General features: G+C 37.2%; 1 protein-coding gene across 1 annotated transcript in view; it reads left to right on the top strand.

Annotated features, from left to right (window-relative positions):
* Positions 1–25,831, top strand: part of MIB1 (mindbomb E3 ubiquitin protein ligase 1) — a 147,691-nt gene that overhangs the window by 56,026 nt on the left and 65,834 nt on the right. Inside the window, exons 5-10 of the mRNA XM_006867290.1 lie at positions 3,006–3,072; positions 5,898–6,102; positions 8,481–8,664; positions 11,010–11,154; positions 13,105–13,238; positions 20,379–20,486. Of these exons, the coding sequence (XP_006867352.1) occupies positions 3,006–3,072; positions 5,898–6,102; positions 8,481–8,664; positions 11,010–11,154; positions 13,105–13,238; positions 20,379–20,486 (843 nt within the window). The remainder of the gene's footprint in view (positions 1–3,005; positions 3,073–5,897; positions 6,103–8,480; positions 8,665–11,009; positions 11,155–13,104; positions 13,239–20,378; positions 20,487–25,831) is intronic.

Here is a 25,831-nt window from a genome sequence, read left to right on the forward strand (position 1 = left end):
ACTCAAAGTATTGACACACAACAATGACCTGAATACATACAACAACAAAATAAACTTAAAATGTGATTACAGGGAATCCAAGATACAAAGTTGTAATTGATGGTAACATCAAAACAAGAAAGGGAATGATTGGTGTAGAAACAGAATTTTCACATGCCAAGGAAATTAAGGTGGCTTCAATAGATAACATTGTAAATGTAGGTGTTACATTTGTAAACTTCACTGTAACCGTAAAGTATATAACTCTACTCACCAAAGAAAAGAAGAAACCAAGACTCACTAAAATAAAAGGGGAAAATCTGTTTTTAAAAACTCAGCACTGATGAGAAAAAGGAACAAAGAAGTCATCAACCTCATCAAGGCAAAAAAATTTATGACCAAATGACTGAAGTAAATTCCTCTCTATTGTAATTATAGTGACTATAAATGGATTAAATGATCCAATTAATAGCCATAGTGGCAGAATAGGTTTTAAAAGTGACCTATCTGTATGTTGACACACAGGCATCATAGGTTAAAATCAAACAGTAATAAAAACAGATCAGGAGCGGCAATATTATTTAAAAAAAAAAGGGGGGGGGATAAAATAACCAAGCAGCCTGAGCCCCAAAATATATAAAGAAAATGCTTAGAACTAAAAGAAGTACATCTATAAAAGTGGTTGGAGATGGTAATATACTACTTCTTGGTGGATAGAACAACAACTAGAAAGAAAGTGAATGAAGAAACAGGATCTGAATAACATCAACAGACAAACCCACCACTCGATAGTAGAAAATAGACTACAGCAGAAAATTTCAATACATTTTAAAAGTTAGCATTAAAAAGCTACGTGGAATAATGAAAGTGATAACATAGTACCAAAAACCTTACAAAATTGTGGAACAATTGCAGATGTGTAATTGAATTATGAGTAAACCTAACCACTTTTTTCAGACCATTTTTGTTTGAAAGAATGACTAACAAACACTGGCTATTTAACTGTAAGCCTTTGAAAGACATTTTCTCAAATGAATATTGTCACTTCAAAAAACAACTGACAGTATTTATTGCCATGACAAAATGCAAACTTTAATGCAATAATTAGGATTATGGATAACCATGAACTTGGCATGGCAGTCAAGTTTCATCAGACAGGTAGGTGATGGCAAATGTGAACCTTTTGATATTGTTTATTGTCATATGCCAACTTTAGACTGCATTACTTGGTAAAGCAAAATTTTCCAAATGATACTGCAAAGTTATGCATAGCTAAAAATGCATTCTCTCTAAGAGACACCAGTTTATTTCAATGTAATAGTACAAAGTTTATTAATGTGGTTTGAGTCTTCATTTTAGCTAATCTTTAAGACACTACCATAAGTCACATTTTGATGTAGTATCAAAACCTGAAATGATATTAAAATCTTTTCTCTTTAACCCCAAAATATCCCCTGAAGTCTTAAAACCAAACCATATATAAACTTAACTAGAATGTCTTCCTGAACATTTTGCTCTTTTAAGAACTGTAAGGGATCAAATTGACAACAGGAATTCAGAAGATAAAGTAAAACCTATGGGGCAGTTAAGATTGTCACTGAGCGAGGAACCATTCAGAAAAGGGAGGGTGGGAATGGAGGTACAACTCAAAGAATAAACTGTTATAAATGGAAAAAAAAAAATCAAATAGTTGTTTAGCTTAAGTAGTAAAGAATGTCTGCCTTGAGGATTACACTCTTATTTTTTTAACTTTTTATTGTGAACTGAGCAAAGGTTTACAGAGTAGATCATCCATTTTACTTGCAACAAATCATACACTTTGTTTGTGTCCTCTTGATTTCACTCCCTTCCCTGTAACATCACTTATCTCACTTCCACTCTGTGTTTCTTGCTTCCATTCCTCCTTTCCCAACCTTTTGGATTTTGTCCTTACGTAGATGCCATCCTTTATGTCTTGAATGATTGACCTCTTTCTACAGTGTTTGTCCTCACCCCTATAGACTTATCTGCTGCTTTGTTGAATATTGAGCCATGTGGTTGAATTCATTTCCAGACCTGAAGTACCATAGTCTCATAGGTTCCGCCAGTCTGACTGTATCTGATCAGTAAGCCTGGTCTTTTTTATAATTTTGAGTTTTGTTCCACATTTTATCCCATTCTATCTAGAACCTTCTAATGTGTGATCCCTTTTAGAGCAGTTGTTAATTGTAACCAGGCATCATCTAGTTCTTTGATCTTACAGTCTAAGAGACTAATGCTTCCATGTTGTTGTTGTTAAGTGCTGTCAAGTCGATTTCGACCCATAGCGACCCTGTATAGGGTTTCCGAGGAGCAGCTGGCGAGCTTGAACCGCCGACTTTGGAGTTCAAATAGCTTTGCAGTCTGGTGCATTAACCCTCAGCACCACGTCCATTATTAATCCATTGGACTGATTGATTCCAAGTGTCTTCAGTTTTCATCATTCTTCTTTCCTCCAGACAGAGAGAGAGTTAATAGTTGTTTCTTAGATGGCTGCTCATGAGCTTTTCTGATCCTGTTTGCTACTGACCAAAGTAGGATGTCGACTATGTGGACTATCTTACAGCATTATGCTGTTTCATGGACTATCTGCAGTCCAGTTGACTACAGAAGCCCAAAAGGTTATTCACCTGTTTAAATATCTGTTTAAAGTTAATGGAGGAAGAACAATTTGGAAAAAATTACAAGAATAGTTGTATAACTCGAAGAAATGTAATTAGTGTCAATGAATTTATATGTAGAAATTGTTGAGTTCATGGGTATAGAGTCTCAACATCAAGCATTTTAAGATTTAAATAAAAGCTAAAATATATGTGATCTATTTGAATATTAGGTATACAGTTTTTGACAGGTGCTTTTGAAAGCAATGTTTAGTGTGGCTGGTAACCCATAGCTAGCTACCCTTGACTTTTGTTGATGGCATATTCTGAATGAGCAGTTTTGTCTGTTTCAGAAATTGGGCCACCCTTGAAATTTTCCTAGATAACTCTTCTATGTCTTCTTTTTAGTCGGATCTGAAGTGTGTCCAGGATGCCAAAGGAGGTTCGTTCTACAGAGATCACTGCCCTGTTTTAGGTGAGTTAGCAGATGAGAAATCATGACAAAACCATGGATTTGAGTGCCTGAGACCATTGAAAATCTTTAAAGTAAACTTAAAAAGTAGTGACCATTGAAGTTAATTAGGTAAATACTTTTAAAATAGTATTTTGACTTTAAAATATTTGTTTCTTTCTTGAGATTTATTTAGACTTAGTTGTTGTAATGTCTTGGGAATTAATAAGCCATTAATATATCATTAATATATCTTTGAAACTTTGATCTGTAAATCATAAACTTATTGAAACATTGGGGTTAGGTTATGTCAATATTATGTTTCATATGCTATTGAGAGTTGGTAGTGATAGTTGTGTGCTATCAAGAGTCAGTTCTAATTCATTGTGACACTTTATAGGGTTTTTAAGGCTATAAAACTTTATGGGAGCAGAAAGTTTCATCGTTTTTCTTTGGAGCAGCTGGTGGATATGAACTGCTGACTTTGTAGTTAGCAGCCTAATGTATAACTCACTATCCACCAGAGCACCTTCTGTTGAGAGTGGGGGTGGTGGTAGTCATGTGCTGTGGAGTTGGTTCTGACTCATAGCGACCCTGTACAGGATTTCTGAGGCCATAAATCTTTTGGGAGCAGAAAGCCTCATCTTTCTCTCTTAAAACAGTTGGTACTTTTGAACTGCTGACCTTGGGGTTAGCAGTTCAACTCGTAACTGCTATGCTAACAGAGTTCCTTTCTCCTGAGAGTGTTGTTGTTGTGAAGTACCTTTGAGCCTGTTCTGACCCATAGCGAATCCTGTATTGAGTTTTCTAGAAGTCGCTAGTGAGCTTGAACTGCTGACCTTGTGGATCAAACATTTTCAATCTAGCTCATTAACATAGTGCCAAACCATGATTCCCTATTGATAGTGTTGTTGTTGTGAAGTGCCATCGAGTCGGTTCCGACCCATAGTGACCCTGGATAGGGTTTCCGAGAAGCAGCTGGTGAGCTTGAACCGCCAACCTGGTGAGCTTGAACCACCAACGGCTTTGCAGTCTGGTGCATAATTTAGCTGTAAAATTCCTTAGCTTTTTGAAAATTGCCTTCTAAATTGAATATTAACTGTTAAGACAAAGGTAATGCATATACTCAAACTTGCTGCCATTGTACTAATTCTGACTCATAGTGACTCTGTATAGGGTTTCCGAGGCTGTAAATCTTTACGGGAGCAGAAAAACCTTATCTTTCTCCCGCAGAGCGACTAGTGGGTTTGAACTGACGACTTTGATGGGTTTGAACAAGTTGCACTTGTTTTTATTGTTAAGTGCCATCGAGTTGATTCCAACCCATAGCGACCTTCTATTAGGTTTACAAGGAGCAGCTGGTGAGCTTGAATCACCAACCTTGCAGTTCAAATGACTTTGCAATCTGACGTATTAACCCACAGTGTTACACCGTGCACTTAGCAGGCCAGTTTTTATCCTACAGCACTACCAGGGGTCCTTCATAGTAAATTTAATTTCACCTGTTATTCAAAGAAAGTAAAAATACCAGACCTATTTTCATTTTGTGGAGTCCTGGTGTGGCACTGTGGGTTAATGTGCCAGACTGTAAAGCCGTTTGAACTGCAAGTTGAAGCTCACCAGCTACTCTATGGAAACTCTATATAGGGTCGCTATGGGTCGGAAAAGGAGCTCTGGTAGTGTAGTGGTTACGAATTGGGCTGCGAACCACAAGGTCAGCAGTTCGAAACTACCAGCTGCTCTGCGGGAGAAAGATGAGGCTTTCTGCATCCGTAAAGATTTACAGCCTCGGAAACCCTGTACAGGGTCGCTATGAGTCGGAACCGACTCCACGGCACAAAACAACAACAACAGTGGGTCGAAATCGACCCAACAGCACTTAACAACAACAACATTTTCATTTTGTAGATTCTTTATTGTTGCCAGGATGAACACTTACCACATTTTTTTCATCAAATCTTTGGTATCTGGATGCTTTGCTTTCCCTTCTCATTTGAACTGTAAGGGGGGACTTCAGAGTTCATGGACAAATTCATTATCTTTTAATTCCATTTGCCCATGAACTTTATGAAGCTTCCTGATATGTATACGTCTCCAAGCCATTTGACTTGTCTTTTTGCCAAAAAGTACTGTTTTCTTGCAAAATATACCTTGATGATTTTTTTAAAGTAGAATCTGGAAGAAATACCTATATTTAAAAAAATGCCATGTATTTTGCTTTCAGAAACTTTTTTTTGCCTTACTTTCAAAGAATTGCAAAACCAACATGTACAATTATTTGAATCACTCTTCATAATGTTTTACAGTTATGAATTCTTTATCTCAGAATTAACTTTAAAAGATTAATAATCTAGGCAGTAGTGGTATTTGATATTAAAAAAAAATCCTTATGCAAAAATCAAAATAATTATTTGTTTTAAAATAGTCCTAAGAGAAAAAGATAATTTCATGGTTTTCTTTCATGTCTCTTAGTTATGATGACTCTGATGCCGTGGTAGTCAATAAGCCATCTGGTAGAAATGGAATCTTTTCAGTACTCTGAACTTTGTGTTCTGCCATGGGGTTGCCTGGTCTTTTATAGACTCTGGCCCTGTTTAGTCTTTGTTATAAATCATCATATTATTTGGAATTTTGAGTTTGTTTTCTTTCTTTCCTTTTGTTTTAAAGTTCCTTAGTTCTAGAATTTGAAAATGCTTACGAAGTATTTTCAAAATAGTGTAATATTAGACAATGGCTACAATGAAAATATCTAGAACTTATTCTCATTTTAAAATAACACAAATTTTTGTTGTTGCTGTAATTACTGCTTTTCCTCCTTTTTTTCCCCCCGACTCCCTTTGCAATTACAGGTGAGCAAAATGGTAACAGGAATCCTGGTGGCTTACAGATTGGTGACCTGGTGAATATCGATCTTGAGCTAGAAATTGTGCAGTCTCTGCAACACGGTCATGGGGGCTGGACTGATGGCATGTTTGAGACTTTAACTACAACTGGAACTGTTTGTGGCATTGATGAAGATCATGACATTGTAGTGCAGTATCCAAGTGGCAATAGGTTGGTGATATTTCTCAATTATAGATAATGGCAGATAGAATTAGTATATAGAGCCTTAAAGAAAGTAAATAATGTGGCATAACCAAAGACTCATTAAAGCTAGTTCTTGGAGGTGGTGCTGGTGGTGGTTGTGTACTGTCGAGTTGGTTCCAACTTCTAGTGACCCTATATAGGATTTCCGAGGTTGTAAATCTTTATGGGAGCAGAAAGCTTCATCTTTCTCCTGTGGAACGGCTGGTAGATTTGAATTGCTGACCTTTTTGTTAGTAAGATTAAACAAACAGAATGTTGTATATGTGTTTGAATTTATGTGAGAATATTTATATTACATTGTTATATACTGCTTTTTTTCAGGAGTAGAATACAATATCACTATTAGCTCTGAATATCACTGAAAAGGTCTGTGCTCGTAATGGATCATATCAGTCTACTGTGAATGTGAAGGCTACGATTCAGACACCTCTGCCCGTATATCTAGTGTTATTTCTTGAGAATACAGCTCTCACTATTTTGCCACACACTAATCCTAATCAGCAATCTAGAAATGTGTGCATCACTTTTGTTCCTTTGCACATATCATTTACTCCATGAAGAATACCTTTTCTGCCTTTACTCCATCCTTCCCTGGATTGACTCTTTTGCATCCTGTCAACACTGAGCTCATATGCTTTGGGAGCTTCTTCTCTCCTCCCTCTCCACTGGGCATTGTTGTTCTTGTCAGGTGCCTTCATAGCAACTCTATAGGGTTTCTGAGGAGTGGCTGGTGAGCTTGAACTGCTGATCTTGTGGTTCAGACGGACTTTACAGTCTAGTGTATTCACCCATAGTGCCACACTAGGACTCTCAACTCGGTGTATTCATAGGCTATTTGTTTGTAAGTTTTCTGCATGCTATCTGGGAGCACAGTGGTTATACACATTAGTATATATCTATGCTATTAAAACTCTGTAGTCATTAAAGTGAGTTAAATAAATTCGTATGTGTGTCATTTAAAAACAAATCTTTCCAGATAAATTCTCTGGGAAAAAAGAAGTCCCAGAATAATGTAAGTATATATAGTATGATCCCATTTATGGAAATGAATTCTCTTTTTACATTATAAATATTATTTACCTAATTGACTATGGTGTCCCACAAGCCAGATAGCATAGTCCAGAAAGACAATATCCTGTATCCTACTTTGTTGAGAATCGACTGAGGTTTTAGAAGCTCCTGAGTATTTGTCTGTGGTACAACTCTTGATCTCTCCCCGTCTGAGAGAAGGAAGGATAAAGAAAATCAAAGACACATGGAAACAATTAGTCAGATGTACTAATAAACCAAGTGAATTACAGCCTCCATCACCCTGAGACCTGAAGAATTAGATGAGACCACTACCCACTGCTTCCAAAGGGATCACATTAGAAGGCCTTGCATAGTATGGAAGAAAAATATGGAACAAAACTCAAAACCACAAGAACTCCCAAGCTTACTGGTCAGAGACTAGTGGATGCCCTGAGACTATAATTCTTGGTCCCTCTTCAGGCCTGGGACTGAACTCATTTCAGCCAAACAACAGACAGGCCTATAAGGGGAACATTAACTCCAGGGTGGTAGTCACCCTTTTAGAATAATGAACCATACGAGATACAAAGTGCAGCATTTACTGAAAGAAAAAGTTCAAAAGGGTTCTGATCGAAGGAGCCATGGAAATGGGAAGCACAGGAAGAAAATGGGAGAAGTAACACCCTTGGAAACCCTGTACAGGGTCGCTATGGGTCGGAACCGACTCGACGGCACTTAACAACAACAACAACAACAACAACAAGTGATACTGTAGGAATTGCAGTTAATATAATGACATGAAACAATATATATAAATTTCTAAATAGAAACTGATTTGCCCTGTCTTTACCCAGTTTACAATAAAAAGTAAAAAAAGAAAGCCCCAAACATTACTTAGCAATATTGATAGAAGATTTGCAAGATTTGTACACAACAGACAGAATATTATTAGTGGTTTCTGTTGAGAGAGATTGGTAGTCCAGGTGTAATTGTGTAAAATAGAACTTTTACATGTTTCTGAAATGTTTTAATGTTTAACAACAAATACATATTACTCATAATTCATAACAGTTTTAAAGAATGTTCCAGTGTGGAAGACTAAATATAGACATAAATTTACTAAAATGTTAATACTTGTGCTAAGATGTCTCTTTGCTCAGATCTAAAATGATAAAAAAGCAACACAGAGCATTTAAGATGTAATTGCAAAGGATTGCTTTATTCTTGTGACTCATTATACAATTTTTCTCTGTGGATTTGGCAACTATTTGACTAACAGTATTTTATTAAGACTGTGTGAGCATACCCATTTTGAGTTGTTTTTGATCTTGTAGATGGACTTTCAATCCTGCAGTTCTCACTAAAGCAAATGTTGTCCGAAGTGGGGATGCTGCTCAAGGTGCAGAGGGAGGCACCTCCCAGTTTCAAGTGGGTGATCTTGTCCAAGTTTGTTATGATCTGGAAAGAATTAAACTTCTACAACGAGGACATGGAGAATGGGCTGAAGCTATGCTTCCAGTAAGTATATCTAAGATAGTTTTTGACTAGGAATTACTTGATATTTATGAAGCTAAAAAAAAAAAATTAATGTTTGAAGAACTGTTAGTATAAACCTTCCTAGAATTGCACTCTTCTGTGGGATGCTAAGCCTGCTTGTGCCCTTTGTGTTTCAATTTTTTCTAATTAAATTTACCTTGTTAAGTGCCATCGAGTTGGTTCCGACCCATAGCGACCCTGTATAGGGTTTCTGAGGAGCAACTAGTAAGCTTGAACTGCTGACCTTGTGGTTCAAACTGACAGCAGTTCAGCGCATTTGCCCACACCAGGATACCAATCAATAAAATTCAGCTAGTAAGAATCTTTATAGGACAAGTGAACCCTGTTTGTTCAACAAATAATTTGCAAAGAAACCATTTATATGTATAGGCTTTATTTGGATCTTGATTAAAGAAACAACACAATTGAATCAATTATGAGGTAATTGCAAATTTGAACACTGAGTGGTGTTATAAATTTTTGATAATTTAGGGCTGGTTAATAATAGTGTTGCTGTTATTGTTGTTAAGTGCCATTGAGTCGGTTCTGACCCATAGCGATCCTGTATAGGGTCCCTTAGGAGTGGCTGGTGAGTTTGACCTTGCTGTTCAAATTGACCCTGTGGTTGATCACTTATCCTATAGGGCCACACCAGGACTAGTTATGCCAAAAAGAGATTTAATCTTTTAGAAGTAGATAAATGAGATCATACAGGAGGGGCGAATAGACAGGTAAGTTAATAAGGAAATAAAGTGACTTTATAGAATCTGGGATGATGATGGAAAAATCCAGGTGAAAATGTCTAATGAGAAATTAAAAATTAGAATTGTTTAGGGGAGAGCAGGGATGAAATGTGCTAGAGAAGTATATTTTAGAGTCTTTGGAATAAACGTGATAATTATCAAAGTATATTAATTCCAAGAAAGAAGTGCAAAAACTAAGGGATAGAAATTTGAGAGAAAAGATTTAAATATCAAAATAAGTAAAAGGAGCCAGTCAGTGGAGAAAGGAACTAACAGTGGAGAAGGAACTAACAGAAAGATTAGAATAGCATCTAGCAATCCAGGTAATAATTTTAAAAAGTTGGGGTCAAATGATGTGGAGAGGTAAAAGGGGGAAATACAGTTGCTTCTCTGTGTTAGAAAGTAGTTCAAATATTACTACTGTCCTTCACCAGTGTTTCCAGTATTGCTTTTTTATATTTTGTTGTGCCTAAGAGAAATGGGTTTAGGACCTGAGCTTGAAATGGGGCTAATAGTAACACTTAACCTTTCAGGGTTGCAAGTATTAATTGAGTCTGTATATGTAAAGCTCTTAGAACAGTGTCTGACGTTTCTCCAGTATCTATCAAACTCATTAGCCGCTTTTTTTCTCTGCTTTTGAGTTTTGCAAATTTTTCTCCCACTCTATCCAGAACTCTTATTTGATCTCTCTCAGAGAGGTCAGCAGTGGTAGCTGGACACCATCTAGTTCTTCTGGCCTCAAAGTCATGGAGGCTGGGGCTCAGGGGGTTCATTCGTCCTTTGGACTGATTTTTACCTTGCCTCTTTGATTTTCTTCTCTCTTGGCTTTGGATGGCAAGAGAACAGTAGTAGTTGCACCCTAGAAGGCTACTCACAAGTTTTTAAGATTCCAGTCACTATTCACCAAAGTAGGATGTAGAGCATTATCTTTGTGGACTGTATTATGCCAGTTGACCTTGGTATCCCTGAGACTGTGATCCTGAGCCCTCAGATCCATTGATTCATTCCCTCAAGATGCCTGGTTATAGCTAAGAAGTTTTCATAACTTTGCTCCCTGTATTGCTCTACTATCGTCATGGATATATTTGCATCACAGGTAAATACATAGAGGTATATCCTCTGTCAAACCGCTGTATATTCGTGGGTGTAGTCCCATTCACCTTCCCACCCTGTTCAGCTTGAGTGTGTATCCATGTGTAGATTATTGTTATTATGTTACTGCATGGTTGAGTGTTCAGTAGTATTTACCTTTTTTGCCTTTAACTCTTGTGCTCCTCCCAGTGAACAAGTTATTGACATGATTTTTACGAAAGTTTAATAGTTTTATTTATTAGGATATTTTTAATATCATTAAAGTCTTTACATTTTCAAAGATGAGGATCTCACTCTTTCTCTCTGTTGCCAGTATTCTTAACCTGATGTGCCTTGATCTGTTTTTATCCATTAATATTTGGTTATCCTTGAATAATTTTTACATTAGAAGCAAAGATATATTAACATTTTTGAAAGATAAAAACTGGTGATTGGTTTTGTTGGCATATGCTTTAAATTGGAAACATGAATTTGTTTTTGTTTTTTTAAAAGACTTTAGGTAAAGTTGGGCGAGTACAGCAGATTTATTCAGACAGTGATTTAAAGGTGGAAGTTTGTGGAACATCCTGGACATATAACCCAGCAGCAGTTTCCAGGGTGGCATCTGCAGGATCAGCCATCAGCAATGCATCTGGTGGTATGTTTCATTTGTTTCTTTAAAAACAACATGGTTTACATTAGAACCTTTGCTCATTCCCAAATTCTCACACAGACAATGTTGTATATGTTCTTGGCTTTCTCCCAGATCACATAGCCTCACTTGATTGTTCTCACCTTTTAAACTTTCAATGGAGGTAACTACTCTTTTCATATGAACAACCCTTATTCTGGTTAAGCACTTCCTGGATATAATAAATATGTGTATTTTTTTCATAAGTATATCAAGGGCTTTTCCATATCAAATCTGAAACGCCTGAAATTCACCATTTGACTCTTTAGTCAGAACTTTCGTTTTTTGCCAAAGAACCATCACTGTTTTACACTGTTTTATTTTTGCTTTATTTCCAACATTATTACTAGCAGATGGCTTTCTTCCTGGATATTTTAATAAATTATTCACATTTCTTTCTCTTAAGTTATTCCATATGTCACAATGAGTAGAGAGCCATGTTGACATGTGAATATGCTGGGTGGTTGGATAGACTTATGTCCTAAGTCTTTCTTTCCTGTGTTCTAGCTTCATTTACACACTCAGTTTATTCTACAAAAAACCACATGTTACTGTAGAAACACTGTTATCATCTAGAAGATAGAGCCATAACTGTAAATGGTAATAAATGAAAGGAAAGCATTGAATGGTGTTTCTTTTTACTACCTCTCTACTTTCCTGATAAAATTTGCTAGTGTGCTTGAAGTTTAGATCAGGTTGTTGTTGTTGTTAAGTGCCGTCTAGTTAGTTAGTGTCTGATTTTACCTTGTGGTCAGATGGTATCACAGTAAGGACTGCATTTTTTTTAATAGAGTGAGGGTGATTAGTAGTCTAGTCTAAAATAAAGTGAACTAGGTGTTTGTCCCCGCCTTACTTTATGATTTGTTTTCCAGTAAGTAGCCATAAAAATTAAGGAGCAGAGTTTGGTGGGCTTTTCTGTTGATCAGTGCTGTTTTAAAAACCTTATAGAGGGAACTGTGTAACTTTGTCACTTGTTCTTTCCTGTTAGTCAAAACTAATCAGTTGGCACCTCTTGAAGTATGTCATTAGCACTTGATGTAACCATTTCAACGAACCATTGCTTTGTCTCTAAAACATTTCTTTAGAGCTGTAATGGTATCATAAACCTTCCATTGCTTTGGATTCATAATCATTATCTGTTGAATTACTTTAAGGTCTGTAGAATCCAAGTTCTTAGTGTCACTTTGGTGAGCTTGAAACCCAAAAGGATGTATTAGTATCATTGTGAACTATTTTTGAAGTAACCTATATTGTTTCTAAAATTTTAATTAGAAGTTAAATTGGGTTAAGAGACAACTTGGAATATATATGGGCTTTTAATGCAACTTGAAATATACTAGTAATTATAACTCCTGTGGGAAATTATCTGTAGCATGTTGCAGTGGTGGTGGTTATATGCCATGGAGTCGTTCCGATTCATAGTGACCCAGTGCAGGGTTTTCAAAGCTGTAAATCTTTATGGGAGCAGAGAAGCTTCATCTTTTTCCCGCGGAACTGCTGGTAGTTTCAAACTGCTGACCTTGGGGTTAGCAGCCTAACTCATAACCACTACTCTATCAGAGCTCCTTATCTATAGTGTTGTTGTTGTTACGTGCCGTGGAGTCGGTTCCGACTCATAGCGACCCTGCACAGGGTTTCCAAGGCTGTAAATCTTTACGGGAGCAGAAAACCTCATCTTTTTCCCGCAGAACAGCTGGTACTTTCGAACTGCTGACCTTGCGGCTCACAGCCCGATTCGTAACCGCTACGCTACCAGAGCTCCTTATCTATAATGTAGTATAGTACAAAATAAAATTGATGTTAGAAATAAAAAAAAAAAAGGAAGAGTAGATACTCTAGGGATCTGTGTAATGCTAATCTGTTAGTAGTTAAGGCTTGACATTCTCCTGCATAATAGCTTTATTTGATGCTTTACAGAAAGACTTTCCCAACTTTTGAAGAAATTATTTGAAACCCAAGAATCTGGTGACCTCAATGAAGAATTAGTTAAGGCGGCTGCCAATGGTGATGTTGCTAAAGTGGAAGATTTACTAAAAAGACCAGATGTGGATGTAAGCATATGAAAAAAATTTTTTGAAATATATACAAAAATAGAAAAAAGTAGTATAATGAACCTTATTTTTTAAGTTACTAAAATTTGGCCACATTGCTTCAGTGCTTGTTAAGATTGTGTCACATGTGTTTCATCTATTTATTTCTTCTTGGTTCTCTCAAGAAACAGATACCAGACATTATTCTCCACTATGCATATCTAAAATATATTACCATTTTCTGATTTAAAAATACAATTAATTTTATGACTGGCAGAACTTGGTAGATGCTATTGAGTCCATTCCAACTCACAGTGAACCATACACAGCAGAATGAAAAACAGCTAGGTCTGGGCCATTCTCACACTTGGTAGTTTGAGCCTATTGCTGCTGCTACTGAGCCAACTTATCTCATTAGGGTGTCTTCCTGTTGTATTGCTGACCTTCCACTTTACCAAGCATGATGTCCTTCTCCAGGTCCCTCCTGATAACATGTCTGAAATATGAGACAAAGTTGCACCATTCAGGCTTCTAAGGAGCACTCTGGCTATACTTCCAAGACACTTTTTTAAAAAAAAACACACCACTTTTTATTGTGAATTGAGTGAAGGATTACAGAGCAGACAGATCATCAGTCCCACATTCAACAAATTTTATGCTTTGTGTCATTACAGTGATTACAGTTCCTTCCATGTACCATCAGTTCACGGTGTTTACCTCTGTTCACTTTAACTCTTGGATTCCTCCTTGTGTCTTCTACTACCTTCAGCTTTCCTGCACCAACATTTCTCTTATTGTATATTGCCTTCCCCATCATCCAAGTTAATATGTGTCAGCCCTCTACCCAGTGAACAATTTTCTTTTACCTCTCACCCCTGGTAACCATCATAGAATGTTTCTTTAAGCAAGAAAACCTTTTATTACTTTTTACAACAGTAGTCTCATACAATATTTGTCTTTTTGTGATTGACTGATTTCACTCAGCATAATGTCCTCTGGGTTCATCCACATTATTAGGTGTTTTCCAGATTCATCATTATTCTTCAGTGTTGCGTAGTAGTCCATTGTGTGTATGTACCAAAGTTTGTATCCATTCTGCTCCTCTCAAGACAGACTTGTGTGTTCTTCTGGCAGTCCATAGTACTTTTAATATTCTTCTCCAAAATCATGACTCATATACATCAATTCTTCTATGGTTTTCCTTATTCATTGTCCAGCTTTCACTACATATTAGGTGGTTGAAAACACCATGGTTTATTCCTTAGCCCTCAGATTGATATTTTTGTTCTTGAACACTTGAAAGAGGTCTTGTGCAACAGATTTGCCTAATAATGCCATTTGATTTCTTAACTGCTGCTTGTATGAGTTGATTTTGTATCCAAGCAAAATGAAGTCTTTGACAGCTTCAATCTTTTCTCCATTTATTATGATGCTGTTTATTAGTCCAGTTGTGAGGATCTTTATTTTCTTTACATTGAAGTGCAATATATACTAAAATCTGTAGTCTTTGATGTTCACCAGTAAGTATTTTAAGTTCTCTTCACTTCCAGCAAGCAAGGTTGTATCAGCTGCATATTGCAGATTGTTAATGAGTCTTCACCTATGTTTTTCTTCATGTATAGTCCAGCTTTTTTGTATTATTTTCTCAGAGTACAGATTGACTAAGTATGATGAAAGAATACAACTGTAGCGCACACCTTTCCTGATGTTAAAACATTCACATCCCTTTGTTCTGTTCAAATGACTGCCTCTTGGTCATGAACACAATGAAGTGTTCTTTCTGTAATACCCATTCTTCACAGTGTTACCCATACCTTGTTATGATCCACACAGTTGAAAGCCTTTGCATAGTCAGTGAAGCACAAGTACACATCCTTCTGGTATTCCCTGATTTTAGCCAAGATTGATCCAATACCAACAATGCTATTCTTGATTCCATGTCCTTTTCTGAATCTGGCTTGAATTTCTGGCAGTTACTTGTTGATGGACTTTAAGTTACTGCTGTTGATGCTGATAAGTAAATTATAATATTAAGCACATGCTAGTAATGATATTGTTTGAAAATTACTGCATTCTATTGCATCACATGTCTTTGGAATGGGAACAAATATGGCTCTTTTCCATTCGTTGGACAGTTAACTATCTTCTGGATTCCTTGGCATAGTTGAGTGAGTGCCTCTAGTGCTTTATCAGTTTGTTAAAATATTTCAATTTGTATTTTGTCAATTCTTGGAGCTTTGTTTTTCATGGATGCCTTCATTGAAGCTTAGATTTTAGTACTATTGGTTCTTAATCCTGTGCTACCTCTAGAAATAGGTTAGCATTGACCGTTTGTTTTTGGTACAGTGACTCTGTGTATAACTTATATTTTCTTTCGATGCTTTCTATGTCATTTAACATTTTGCCCATAGAATCCTTCAGTATTGCAAGTTGAGGTTTGAAGTTTTTTTCAATACTTGCAATTTGAGAAATGCTAAGCATGTACTTCCACTTTTATTTTCTAACTCCAAGTCTTTGTGCATTTCATTATGATATTTTACTTTACCTTCTTGAGCTGTTGTTTCAAATTATTATTTGAGCTGTTGTTGTTTTTTTAATGTTTTATTGTGAATTATGTTAGTTTACATGGGAGAACATTGGCTTAACATTCATCCTATCGTATATCGTTTCATTGCCATGGATATAATCCCCTCCATGCATCATCAACCAATCAAAGGATATACCCTGCAAGGCTGCCCTCCCGTCATCAGCACACAGCCCCTCTCCCTCTCTGGGTCTAAAGTCCCCAGCTGCTCCATATCTCCACGTCATCGTCTCTGCCTGCATCTCTGGCACCACTGCTTCTCTGGGTAGGGTCCTGCTGTCCACTCTTCTCTCTTGATTGTTCCAGGAACCTCCGCTCCTAGACTGCAAAGTCAATCACTCCCCTCCTTTTGCTACAAAATGTCTACCTTTGTACGTTTCCAAACCTCATAGTCAGTTCTGATAACAATTATTCACTGTTGTACCACAAGAGACCTATTGCTATCTCCTTTCATCAACCCTGCCCAGACAGATTGGATACTACTCAGTGCAGATTCTACCTTCCTCCGTGCCCTCTGGATCTAGGTTCCCTGTTGAAAGCTTGTAAGCCAGTCACTTCTTGGCTTTGTAGACCCCGATTTTGGGTAGTCAGTTCCAACTTGCCCATCTCTGTCTACTCTGTGTGTGGAGGGGGGTGGGTGGGAATTATCCTTGTTGTAAAGATTTGTTCCCTCTTTTGAGTTACTGCATCGATAGTTGTAGGTCAAATTCATCAAATTGTATCATATTACTCTTTTTTTCCTCTTCTAGTTGTGCTCTGATCATCCAGTCTTTGAAGCCAGGTCAAGTGGGTATTACATGCGAGTGTGGGTTTTCTTATGTATTTGCCTTCTCTTCTAATCAGCTGGATGCTTCACTCTCCACTCTAGTCCTCTGTGGCTATGTCACTGACTTTGGGTCCAAGAGTCCCCAGGTCTTGCCACACTGCTGGCCAACCAGGTCTCCACCCAGGTTCACAGGAGTCTATTGAACATTGTAGGGCTTAGCTTGCAACTTCGTTGCTGTTTTTCCCTTACTTCGCCTTATCGGTGACGAATGTGGTCACCAATCAGAGCATGTATTCCCATTGAATTTTAGTCTTGGAAGAGGGTTTGCCCTGAGGGGACCCGACCACTTGCCTTGATGTCTCCTGGACAAGTAACTTTGCTTGTTCTTCTGGTAATCAATCAGACTGCCTATATTGTTTTGTATTTTTCCTGTCGGTCTTTCTTTCAAGAAGTATCTTCTGTTCTTCTAGCCGCTCCAGGCTGGTCTACTTTTCTTTTCAAGTGGAAATTTCCCACCTTAGAATATTTTGGATGGGGTTCAGGAATCCAACTATGGTCTTACGTAATACAGAGGCTCCGCAGGAAGCCTCCTAACTAGACACATTGTAGCCCCATTTTAGGTATTTCAATCAGTTATAGGCAGAAGACAGACTTACAAGCTTTCTATGATGATATTTCTGGCTATTCCTTTCTCTCCCCATCAACTGTCTATTTTTTAACAATATGCTTGGGAAACTAAGATTCAAAAGACAGCCAACCATCTTAACATTATTTACCCCCTTTGGCCCATTTCAATCATATCTCAATCCCTGTATCCCAGAGCCCTATTGTTCCAAGGCTGTGCATACATCATCATTTTCCTCTGTCCCATTTAGTCCATGCAAACTATCTAATAGTTTTTCCATCCACTTTGTTCTTCCATTCCCCTCCCCCTTCTTGTGTATTGCCGCCTCTCTAGCACCCAGTCTATGCTGTGTCTATTCTCTGTCGTGTGCTCCACCTTCCCCTCCCTCCCTCACCCCACCTCCCTCATCCTGGTAACCAGCAAAGAATTCCATGTTCCCCCCCACCCCCTTTTGCACTGTTTCTTTTTCTTAGTCTTTTACAGTAGTGGTTCTATGCAATATTTCTCCTTTTGTGACTGACTAATTTCACTCAGCATAATGTCCTCAAGGTTCATCCATGTTATGCGATGGCTTTCAACTTCCTTGTTATTCTTCAAGGTAGTATAATATTCCATTGTGTGTATGTACCACAGTTTGTTTACCTATTCTTCAGTTGATGGGCACTTTGGCTGTCTCCTTCTTTTTGCTGTTGTAAATAGTGCTACTGTGAACATTGGTGTGCATGTTATCTACTTGTTTTATGGCTTGTATATCTTGTGGGTAAATCTCAAGTAGAGGAATTGTTGGATCATAAGGTATTTCTATTAACAACCTTCTGAGGAAGCGCCATATTGCTTTCCAGAGAGGCTGGAGCATTTTGCAATCCCACCAGCAATACATGAGGGTTCCAGTCTTTCCACAGCCTCACCAGCATTTATTGTCCTTTACATTTTTGATTTTTGCTGTTATTGCTGGTGTGAGATGATATCTCATTGTTGTTTTGATTTGCATCTAATGCCTAGTGATTGTGAACATTTCTTCATATGTTTGTTGGCTGCCTGGATCTCCTCCTTGATGAAGTGTCTGTTCATGTCCTGTGCCCATTTTTTAATTGGGTTGTCTTTTTCTTGTAAGGCTGTTGTAGTTTTCTATATATTTTAGAAATGAGAGTCAGTGTAAAAGATTTTCCCCATTCTGTGGGTTCCCTTTTTACTCTTCTGGTGAAGTCTTTTAATGCACATAAGTTTTTAATTTTTAGTATGTCCTAATCATCTACTTTGTCTACTTTTGTTTGTGTAGTTTTCAAAATGTTTGGTAGTCTGAGTATTCCCTGAATTAGTGGCTTTACATTTGTCCCTGTTTTTTCATTGATGGCCTTCATAATTCTGGGATTCACATTTAGGTCTTTAATCCATGTTGAGTTGGTTTTTGTATAAGGCATGAGGTGAAGGTCTTGTTTCAGTATTTTGCATATCGCTTTCCAGTTCTGCCAGCATCATCTGTTGAAGAGACTACCACCTCCCATGTGATATATCTAGGTGTTTTGTCAAAAATCAGTTGGCTGTATGTGGATGGGTTTATTTCTGGATTCTTGATTCTATTCCATTGATCAATGTATCTTCCATCGTACCAATACCAAGCTGTTTGGACCACTGTAGCCGTGTAATAAATTTTGAAGTCGGGGAGTGAGAAGTTTCCATCCTTATTCTTCTTAAGCAGTGCTTTGCTTATCCAGCATTTCTTTCCTTTCCATATAAGTTTGTAATTGTTTTTTCCATCTCTTTGACAAATGTCGTTGGAATCTGGATTGGGATTGCATTATATGTGTAAATTGCTTTGGGCAGTATTGACATCGTCACAATGTTAAGTCTTGCTATCCAGGAGCATTGTATTGTACATTCTTTCATTTTTGTAAGTCTCTTTTGGTTTCTTGTAGTAGTGTTTTGTGGTTTTCTTTGTATAAGTCCTTTGTTTCTCTGGTTACTTTTATTCTTACATATTTCATCCTTTGGGTGGCTATTGTAAATGGTATTGCTTTCCTAATGTCCTTTTCAGTGCTGTTGTTTTTAGTATAGAGGAATCCAACTGATTTGTGTATGTTGATCATATCCTGTCACTTTGCTGAATCTTTCAATGAGGTCTAGTAGCTTTTTTACTGAGTCTTTTGGATTTTCTATGTGTAGGATCATATCATCTGCAAATAAGGAGAGTTTTGCTTCCTCTTTGCCAATTTGGATGCCTTTAATTTCCTTGTTTTGCTGTATAGCTCTTGCTAAGACTTCCAGCACAATATTGTATAGGAGGGGTGGCAGTGGGCATCCTTGTCTCGTTCCTGTTCGCAGAGGGAAGGCTTTCAGTTTCTCTCTATTGAGAGTAATGTAGGCTCTTGGCTTTGTATATGTGCTCTTAATTATGTTGAGGAATTTCCCTTCAATTTGTACTTTATTGAGTGTTTTTATTAGGAATGGATGTTGGATTTTTTCAAATGCCTTTTCTGCATCAATCGATATGATCATGTGGTTCTTTTCTTTTTTATTATTTATATGGTGGATTACATTGATCGTTTTTCTAATGTTGAACCAACCTTGCATCCCTGATATGAATCCCACTTGATCATGATATATTATCTTTTTCATGTGCTGGATTCTGTTGGCTTGTATTCTGTTGAGAATTTTTGCATCTATGTTCTAGAAAGATATTGGACTATATAATTTTCTTTCTTAGTGACGTCCTTCCCTAGTTTTGGTATGAGGATTATGCTTGCTTCATAAAATGTATTAGAAAGGTTTCCATCCTCCTCTATATTCAGGAATAATTTGAGTAGGATTGGTGACAGCTCTTCCTGAATGTTTGGTAGAACTCTGAGGTTTAATAATACAAATAGAACCAAATATTCAAAATTAACTTAACTTACCTTACCTTACTAATTCCCTCCCTCCCTCAACTTTCAACTTTATAAATTGCATAAACAGTTCTTTTAATAGCTCTTTGAACAAAGGAACATATATCTTTTTTTTTTTTTTTTAAAGCCTTCCTATCTTTCAAATAAAGAAAATAATTTCGAGTGATCTGTACTAAGATATGTGGCATACCAGACTCAATTATTCTCATAGAATCATACAGTGTACTGGACTTAAATCTACACTATATGTATATATTGGCCTTTTCTGATTTCTGACGTGTTCCTACTGTCTTCTTTTATTTAGGTAAATGGGCAGTGCGCTGGCCACACAGCTATGCAAGCTGCTAGTCAGAATGGACATGTTGACATTTTGAAGTTACTTTTGAAGCAAAATGTGGATGTAGAAGCAGAGGTAACTAAACTAAGATTGAATATTGTCTTTGAGTAAATATTAATGACCTAGTAATGCATACTTCTGTTTTGTTAGATGGAATATTTTCATTTTTGAAATTTAATTTTTGCCTACAACTTTTACTGGTTTTTGATTGAATATTAACATTTGAAAGAAGGCAAGTGGAAGCATTTTTTGGTATTCTGTGCACTGCATTTTAGGCACACCTCTTGATGAAGATAAGTGTTGACTTTCCTGATATTTTTAAGGAGCACCTTGCTGTTGGGAGCCCAGTTGGGTTTGCTTGCAGACTCTTACTAGGAAATTTAATGGGTGGGGGTGGTATAGAACCCCTGGGTGGAGACATTGTCTATGACACTCAAGAGGATTTTCTTCTTTTATCTCATAGGGAATCCATAGATTTCTTAACGTTAATGTTCATGTTTATCACTGTATGCTTATTATAATTTATATCATATCTTTATAAAAAGGAATGAAGATTTCTTGACATTGTAGGATAAGCACTGGATCATGAGATCTATTTGAATTGCGAGGTAGTGGTTCAAACCCACCAGACCCTCCTTAGAAATTCTATACAGGGTCACTATGAGTCGAAACTGACTGAATGGCACTTAACTACAACAGTAACAATGATTATTGAAGTTTCAGTTGGGAGCATGTATGTGTGGTGTAAAGGATGACTTGCTTCGTCTTAGTTAAACATAGGAGTCCTGTTATGGTGCTGTAGGATAACTGAAACCCTCCAGCTGCTCTTTGGAAATCCTGTACAGGGTAGCTATGAGTCGGAACCACTTTGATGGCACTTAATAGCAAGCTAACCTTCGTTATTAAAAATATATTAGTCTCATATTTGTTTCAGTCTGCTGCCTAGACTACAAATAAATCAAGTTCTCTCAAATCTAGATTAGGCAGAATTCTTCAGTTTTTTTTCAGGCAGGCACTTCTGAGTGAGTGAGCTTAGGATTTCTGAGGTCAAAGGTGGTGGACCAGTTGGTTCTTACCTTTGAAGATACATATGGAAAAACAGAAATCTTCTCTTGCCATCTATTCCTTTTGCTTTTTCTCTAACCCATTGCCATGGAGTTGTGACTGTATAGGACAGAGTAGAACTGCCTTACAGCGGTTTCCAGGCTGAAATCTTTATGGAAGCATACTACCACATTTTCCTCATACAGAGCAGTTGGTGGGTTTGAACAGCCAGCCTTTTGGTTAGTAGCTGAGTGCTTTGCCACGAGAACACCTTTTTTCTTTATTTGTATTTAATTTGAGTTGTGGGACAACTATTAAAGGGTTTATGATGTTTTGAGGGTAAAGGAATCCAACATATTTGATGGAATTTTCTCTTGACTAGAAAAATTTTAAATTAATGTGTTAGAAATCTATAAACTATATGATAGTTTTGTTATTGTGATGTGTTTATGAAGGAAGATTATATAATTTGAATATGATTTTACTTTTTCAGTGATAATTTTATGTCATTTCCTTATTGATTGTGAATTTATGAACCCAATGTGTATTGTAAAGTTTTTTGGTATGAAAGATATGTTAATTTTAGTGTAAATGGAAAGCAGTTAGTTTCCTTAATTATTGTTTTCGTTTGATCTGGGGGAATACAGTGAAATTCTCTGAGTGTTGGATGTTCCATTTTCAATTGAATGAATCTAAGTTACAGTAACAGCAACAACTACCAAAAATCAAACAGCTAAACAAACAAAACAAATAACCCCAACCAAAACAAAGTCCTTCTTTTACTGGGCATCGGGGCAGGAGGCTGAAAAACCAAATTTCTCTTTGCAAAAATTTTTTTAAGTATACTTTTTTTAAATTTAGAATTTAATCCCTAAATCTGGCAAATTGGACTGTTCATTATATTTGTCTAAAGACTTTTTTGCATTTTGAACAATTGTGTGGAATGCGGGTGAATCAGTGGAATTGAGAATGAAGTTGGTACTGGTTTTCTTTCTTTTGTCATTAATTGAACTCAAATACAAAACAAATGGGTTAATCCTAAAAACATGGTAAGGTTGGAATTGGAGTGTAATTTAACAGGCTGCTGTTGTTAAGTGCCTTGAAGTTAGTTCCGATTCATAGTGGCGCTGTCTTAAGGTTTCCATAGAGCAGCTGGTGGGTTTGAACCACCTATCTTGAAGTTAGCAGCCCAATGCTTCTCTTACAGCACCACACCAGGACTCTACTTAACATGCTAAGTTTGAAAACTGTTTACAGCTGTGAGATACATGTGGCCTTCAATCATCCTTCCTCATGGATTTCCATTCTATCCACTTTCTGTTTTAGAAATGATTGTAGAGAGATGTAATTTGTGGACGCAGTGTGAAAAAGGAATGTTTATAGATCAGGTAAAATTGATAACACAATTTCCTCCTTGGTAAAGGAATAACTACATTTTAAAAATGAGGGCAAATTTTAAATACAATTTATATAGCCAAAGTCTAAAATATCTCATCATTGTCTCCTTTTCTAGTAATAATTAACATTGTTTATTAAACAGCCATCCCTGGAAAAGGACATCATACTTGGTAAAGTAAAGGGTCATAGAAAAAGAGGAAGCCCCCTAGAGAGATGGATTGACACAGAGGCTGCAGCAATGGGCGTGAACCTAGCAATGATAGTGAGGGTGACCTGGGACCCGACAGTGTTTTCTTCTGTTGTCATTATGAATTGGAACCAACACTGTAGCACCTAACAACAACAACAGCAGCAGCAAATTAAACAGCAAGACACTTTGTTTAAAGTGGTAGTTCTCACCTGGGGACATTTTTATCCAACAGGGGACATTTGGAAATGTCTGGAAACAGTTTTGGTTGTCACAGCTGGGAGGTACTACTGGCAGCTAGGGTATAGAAGACAGGGATACAACTAAACATAAGGTACCGAACAACCACTAAGAACAAAGAATTATCCATCCCCAAATGTCCATAATGTGAGGTTGAGAAAGCTAAGTTAAAAGACAGAAAATCATTAATTTTGCAAATGCACTTAATTTTTTTTTTTTTTTTTTAAATCATTTGCCAGGTTCTTTGTAAGGTGATTTGTTTTTATCATTGGAAAATTGATCATATATAAAAGCAGAGTAGTATAATGATCCCATGTATTATTTACCCCACTGTAATTTTTATTAATGACCAATCTTATTTTTATCTCTACCCCTTTTCCTCTCAACCTTAGCACTGGATTGTTTTGATGATAATTTCCAATAATAATTTTTCATCTGATAATATTTTAGTATATATCCTAAGATATAAGAACTCTTAAAAAACAAAACAAAACAACTTTATCATACCTTTGTTGTTAAGTGCCCTTGAGTTGGTTCCTACTAATAGCGACCCTGGTGGGTTTCAACGGCTGACCTTTCAGTTAGCAGTTCAGTGTTTATTCTGTAGCGCCATACCAGGGCATCTCTGTCACATCTAAAATAAGTAATAATTAACAATGACAGTTAAAAAAATCTAATTTTATCAAAAGTTTTGAGGTAAGTTGAAGAATAAAGACAAGGAAAGTATATATTTTGTTCTCCAGTTATTTTATCTGGAATGAATTTTGTGAGCATCAGGTAGGCTTCTCAGGAAAGGAGATGCCTGAACTGTTTTAAAAAAACATCTAGTTCTCAAGCCAGCCAGGTGATGAGGAAGAAGTTCAAGTCTAGGGAGCAACATAAAAAAGCACATGGTGTCAAATGAGTTGATACTGTTGGAGCTTTAGCATATGAGGTGACTGGTGGCAGATGAGGTTGGTATGATCTATGCAACTAGACCTTGAAGAGGTGTTTTTTTTTTAATATGGTAGTTGTTGTTGTTAAGTGCCATCGAGTCGGTTCCGACCCATAGCGACCCTGTACAGGGTTTCCGAGGGTGTAAATCTTTATGGGAGTAGAAAGCCTCATCTTTCTCCCGTGGAGCGGCTGGTAGTTTCGAACCGCTGACCTTAAGGTTCGCAGCCCGATTCGTAGCCACTACGCTACCAGAGCTCCATTAAATTTTTTAAAACATAAATTTTGTATTTTACAGAGAGAATTCTTTTGTTGGTGTGAAGAATAAAGTGGGGGCAGGGATGGATGCAGCAGTAGTTCAGATGAGTGAGACTGAATTAGTTAATTAGTGGTAGGGCTTGAGAAGAGAGAATAGATTTAAGCTGAAATTGAGGCTTAAAAATAGTAGAATTTGGTGCTTGCACACAGGAATTTGGGAAGTAGATGAACATGATTTATAGGCTATGGATTTTGGTGGCTGTATGGAACTGACATAACAACGTGGTCCTCGGGCCTGTGGGCTGAAAGTGGAAACTGCGTCACGACTAGATTTTTTTTTTTTTAATTTAAGGTTTTTATTGTGGATTGAATGAAAGTTTACAGGGCACATCATCAGTTTCACATTCAACAATTCATATAAGTTGTTTCATTACATTGATTATAATCCCTTCCATATACCATCAGTAAAAAGTATTTCTCTCTATCCACTTTAGCTTTTTTTAAAAAACACACAAACGAAAAACCCCACTCAGGCATATATAATAAATTACATCTCCAAAGGGCAGATTCTGCAAGTCTGCTCCTGGCCACCAGTTCTTAGTCCTTCTTTTCTTAGTTGATGAATCTAGAGTCCTCAGCCACTCCCCCTCTCCGTGCCCGCATCTCTGCCTCCATCTCTGGTGCTGCTGCTTCTCTGGATAAGGTCCCACATTCTCCTTGTGCCTTCCTCTCTTGATGGTCCTAGGGTCCTCTGTTTCTGGACTGTAAGATTAACCACTCCCCTTTTTTTGTTACAAAACTTCTACCTTTACAATTGTGGCAGTCGCGATTAGTCATGATAACAGTTCTTCACTATTGAATCTTACGAATCTTATCCCCATCTCCTTTTACCAGACCCATCTAGACAAGATGATAGCTATTCGGTGGGGACTTTTTCTTTCCCTCCACACTCTTAAACTAAGCTCCTCTTGAAACCTTGTAAGCTAGTCACTTCGTGCCTTTATTGGCCCCTGATTTTAGATAGCCAATGTCTAAGTTGCCTGTCCCTGTCTACCCTGTGCACAGAGTGGATAGCACTGAAACTTGATTTGAAGACTTTCCCTCTCTGTTGGTATTTAGAGTAACTACCGCTCTGAGTATAGGTCAGGTTCATCATGAAGAAGATGTATCTTCTGTCACTGTAGCTGTTCCAGTCAGCTTGCCCTTTCTAGTGGGAATGTCTTACCTCACAAGTTTGTGGATGGGACTCAGGATTCCACCTAAGATCCTTATACTCTGTAAAGGCTTTGCATGAGGCCTATTTCACTGGGCAAGTTGTAGAACCCCTTTTAGGTATTCCAATCAGTTATTGGCTGAAGGC

Source organism: Chrysochloris asiatica, unplaced genomic scaffold (genome assembly GCF_000296735.1).
Source record: "Chrysochloris asiatica unplaced genomic scaffold, ChrAsi1.0 scaffold00103, whole genome shotgun sequence".
Taxonomy (NCBI): Eukaryota; Metazoa; Chordata; class Mammalia; order Afrosoricida; family Chrysochloridae; genus Chrysochloris; species Chrysochloris asiatica.